The 4,472-nt window shown below is 33.7% G+C and overlaps 1 protein-coding gene across 1 annotated transcript in view; it reads right to left on the minus strand.

The window, feature by feature from the left end:
* The window catches only part of LOC106328575 (beta-galactosidase 6), a 6,596-nt gene extending 4,132 nt beyond the window's left edge, over nucleotides 1–2,464 (minus strand). The window contains exons 1-3 of the mRNA XM_013767051.1: nucleotides 2,031–2,464; nucleotides 382–477; nucleotides 168–280 (exon numbers count right to left, since the gene is read on the minus strand). Coding sequence (XP_013622505.1) covers nucleotides 168–280; nucleotides 382–477; nucleotides 2,031–2,297 — 476 coding nt within the window. The 5' untranslated portion in view covers nucleotides 2,298–2,464. The remainder of the gene's footprint in view (nucleotides 1–167; nucleotides 281–381; nucleotides 478–2,030) is intronic.
* Between the last annotated feature and the right edge of the window lie 2,008 nt (nucleotides 2,465–4,472).

The following is a 4,472-nucleotide window of genomic DNA, read 5'->3' on the forward strand; positions in this document are numbered from 1 at the left end:
CGGATATTTAATCAATTTTAAAATTTTGAACCCGTTCGGATATTTAATCAATTTCGGTTCGGATTTGGTACTACTTTTTCGGATCGGATTCGGTTCGGTTCTTCGGATCCGGGTTTTTTGCCCAGCCCTATTAAAAACTAAAAAAAATTGTTTGAATTAACTAGTACCCGTAATTCCATTCAGCTTCGATGAAGGGTCCAATACGTAGGCAGACATAGAGACCTTGCGATCTAATTTCTTTAATAAACTTCACCAAATCGTTTCTTCCGTTAAAATCATACTGCATTGTTCATTATTATTGCAATAAACTATGTTATTTTATCTCATAAAAAGGTAACGAATCTTAAAATTCACTGAGAGCAATTAAATAAATGGATAGACCTGTCCAAGCTTAGGCTCATGGAGGTTCCAGAAAACGTACGTATCAATCACCTCTATGCCTCCTTCCTTTGTCTTCTTTATCAGAGACGGCCACATCTGCAAACAAAGAGGATAATTTTATTTATTAACATACTTTAAACAAAGAATTATCCAACCAATTAACATGTTAATACATTTTGCAAAGAAAATGAGATTGGCTGTCTTTGGATCCCCATTGATTAGAGAATTTTAATGACATAAGATTTCTTCACGTGATTTGTGTTAAAGTTGTCAAAGACCAAATGATAGTAAGGTGCAGAATCAATGATCATCACATGCTTTTTAATACTAAAATATTGTTATGTAAGTTCACAACAAAAACATTATTGTTATGTTTGGACATTTTGACCTTTTATTTGATATGATTAATTATTCTCTTACTTTATTTATGGAAACCATGAGAAGAACATTAAATGGAGCACATTGAGCACATTGGACGGATCTGTGTCTAATTAGTTTCAGATTATGAATGAATTAATACGCAATCTATTGTATTTGTGTAGACTACTATACTGGTAACTCTGGAAGTACAAAAAGAGTCGAAGAAGTAGAGACACTGACAAGAAGTTAGGAGGAATCTATAAAAAGAACGGAAACTGTGTCGTTTTGAGACCCGTGACATTTATTTTCAGTAAAGTTTAGTCAAGGAATAAAAAAATGTTGTGTTAGATGAAATCTCTGTCATAATCTTGATAGTGAGGCTAAAAAAACTTGTGAACTGAACCATACAATAAAATATTTGATTAAAATTTATTTGACAGATTTTTTTTCTTCAATACAGAGTACATCTCATTTTCAATATTTTAAATTTATATATGTATATTATATATAACCGCTAAAAAGCAAAAATAATAATCACGTACACGGCAAAACATTTGTGATGCGTGTATATTGTTGTTGTGCGTAAAATTGGTTCCCACTAGATATTAGTTCCATACTCAATTATGAAACCAAATTACCAAATATGTAAATATTTCTTAATTTCCTCAAAAAGTTTAATTTCTTTTCAAGGAAAAAAAGAAGAAGAGTTCCTTGTTTATTTCGCCGAATGAGTCTCTTTTTTTTCTTTCTAAAAAGACGAAAATAAGTTTCTCACGCAACACAAAGTACATGAAAACCGAAAACAACTTAACAAATGTAAAGGAACCCGTGAAAGAAAATTCAGTTACTAAGTTTTGATATATACAGAAGCCACGATATATATGTATGTTTATAAAATAGGACAATCAGATAAAACAATCATTTCGTATGAGCAATATTTTTTGGTGAAATTTGTATATATTTTTAGTAAAATATATTAGCAATATTTTTTTCGTAAGATATATGTTAGCAATTCAAGCAACCTAGTTCGCATATAATTTGAGATATTTTAAAACTCTTTCATATATATCCAAAATTTAAATGCTCGATTAATAAACTTGATAGCAGAGTTTTGTCATATTACATCAATTGCCCCAACCATTAGTTTTTTAACGACCAACCATTCTCTTCTGTTTTACATTTGCCAAAAACATTATATGCATATATCACATTACCACATTTGAATATATGTATGTATACACAGTTATTATCATATGAACATTCATAAACATATGATGAAAAATATTTACCTCGGGTGTGCTGCGAGGATAATGAATTGAACCGGAGAAGAGAAGTTTCCTCTGTCCATCGATAATCAAAGAACGTCCATCGTACGTTACTCCCTTCTCTGCCGTAGCACCGCCGGCGCCAACTGCGGAGAGAACAAGAACCATAGCCAGAATAATCCAACACGACCCGCACCGATCTGACACCATCCTCTTTCTCCTTTCTCTTCTTCTTCCTCTTATGTTTGTATTACTGTCCGAACATGTGTGTGTGTGAGTATATATACACATCAAGCATGTGGGTACACGTTTTGGCGCATTATATAAATCCAAGAACAGTTTATGATTAGAATACAAGTGTAACTATAATATGCAAGCGTTGAATAAAGATGAGATTTGAGATTTGAGATTTGAGATTTTGGAGCTGTATATATGTATATATAGTATGTATACAAATCGACTGGACTGAAATAATTGGGAAAGTTATGGAGCATCTCGTAAGATTATATAAGCCTGGAAAACTGCAATATGCTTTTCGCCTTTTTCTTACGATTCTAACAACATATTACTAATGTGCCCTTCTAATTAGACTAGTGTTTTTTGTTCCTTTGTTAAATGCAGGATGGTAACATGCTAACATATCAACCACACTAGTACAAACCACCAATCTATATATGTGTAACCGAAAGACTAGCTATTTATATAGACTATTCAAGTAACTAAATTAAATTACCTTATAAATAAACAAAAATAATCTCGTAAAGAATCCAAACAGTTTGATGTATAATTAGGCCTGGGCATTTTAACCTGGACCCGAAGACCCGAACCGGAACCGATCCAAAAATACCCGACCCGGAACCGGACCGAAAATGTACAAGTACCTTTTGGGTCAAAAAAATTTTTTACTCGAAAGAACTGAAACCGAAAAGGAACCGATCCGAATAGATCCGGACCCGAAAAAACCCGACCCGAATAGATCCGACCCGATAAGAACCGATTTGTACCCGACTTAAAAACATGTATATCTAAAACTATGAAGTTTTTGTGTTCTATTTTATATATATTATTTTATGATTTAGTTGAAATATCTTTTGTGAACAACATTTGTTATTATTTTTTAACATTTTGTAAGTAATATAAAGTTTTAAAATGTAAAATTTAGAGTTTTAAAATATTTTATTTTAATTATTAATAGTTTTATTTAAACTGTTTTGTAAAATTTTAGATATATATGACAAATATTCAACTAAAGTTGATGGAATTAGGTATATCATGTCCTTCTCAAATCCTAAATATCTGAACCCGACCCGGACCCGACATGGACCCGAAAAATTACGGGTATTTTATGGGTATTTTAATTATAGACCCGAACCCGAACCGAAAATTTCTAAGTACCTATTGGGTCTAAATATTTAAGATCCGAAATGACCCGGACCCGAAAAGAACCGGTCCGAACCCGATCCGAAGATCCGAACGCCCAGGCCTAGATGTATTTATTGACTATTGAGAGACAAATGAAGATCATAACAGTGGTACTAATTGCCTAGCTAGGTGATACTTTTGAGTCTTGACAACATTTTCGGCTCCTATACTAAAGTCAATGGTGCATTATGTGAGCCAAAGAAAAAAAAATGTGATTGCAAAGTGATTAGTGACTAGCTATTAGTAGTGAAGAGGTGATGACAAAAAAAGATTAGTAGTAAGGGGAGTGTAATTTCGTCAATACCATAATTCTGGGAAAAAGCTGAAACCCAGATAAATGATTCGTGGGTTTAGCATATACGACACCGAAATTGGAACTTGGAAGTCAGGACTTGCACCAACACAGCCTTCACGTAATGATAAAAGGGCTTTAAATGGGTCTCAAGTTTTTCGTAAGGCCCACCATATATTAGGATTTTACATCTGGGTGCTTTAGTACCCATTAACATTTTTCTACTAACCCATGTACTGTATTAAAGAAACATCAAGATTCGCCCACAAAATGCACACTTTGTTGTAAATGAAGTGTAAGGGAAATCCTTCTGTTATTATTACTGTCGACCAAAAGATCCATATATACAAGGTATTAGACCATCATAAGGTCATGTTTATCCTAACAAGATAATAATAAGGATAAACACTATGTTACAGATATACATGGAATATATACTAGATAAACACATAGTCTGTGGTTGTCTTTATCATGTCCCGGATTGGGCCTGCAGTACGGGCGGGTCCATGGTCGATCATCATTTGGTTTATAACACTCCCCCTTGATCGACACATCCGGTACAGGTTCGTTGCATGCTTAATGTTGCCTCATTAAAACCTCTCCTGAAAAACCCCAAAACCAATGTGGCAAAATAGGAAACCAAGGACAGGAAAAAGAGTACAACACATGAACTCCCCCAGATGAATGCATCACTGTAGTAGACGCATTCCCATCTGGTATCCGAGTCTTCTTGAACGTTGAAGTTGCCTATG

The sequence above is a fragment of the Brassica oleracea genome, chromosome C3 (genome assembly GCF_000695525.1).
Source record: "Brassica oleracea var. oleracea cultivar TO1000 chromosome C3, BOL, whole genome shotgun sequence".
Lineage (NCBI taxonomy): Eukaryota > Viridiplantae > Streptophyta > Magnoliopsida > Brassicales > Brassicaceae > Brassica > Brassica oleracea.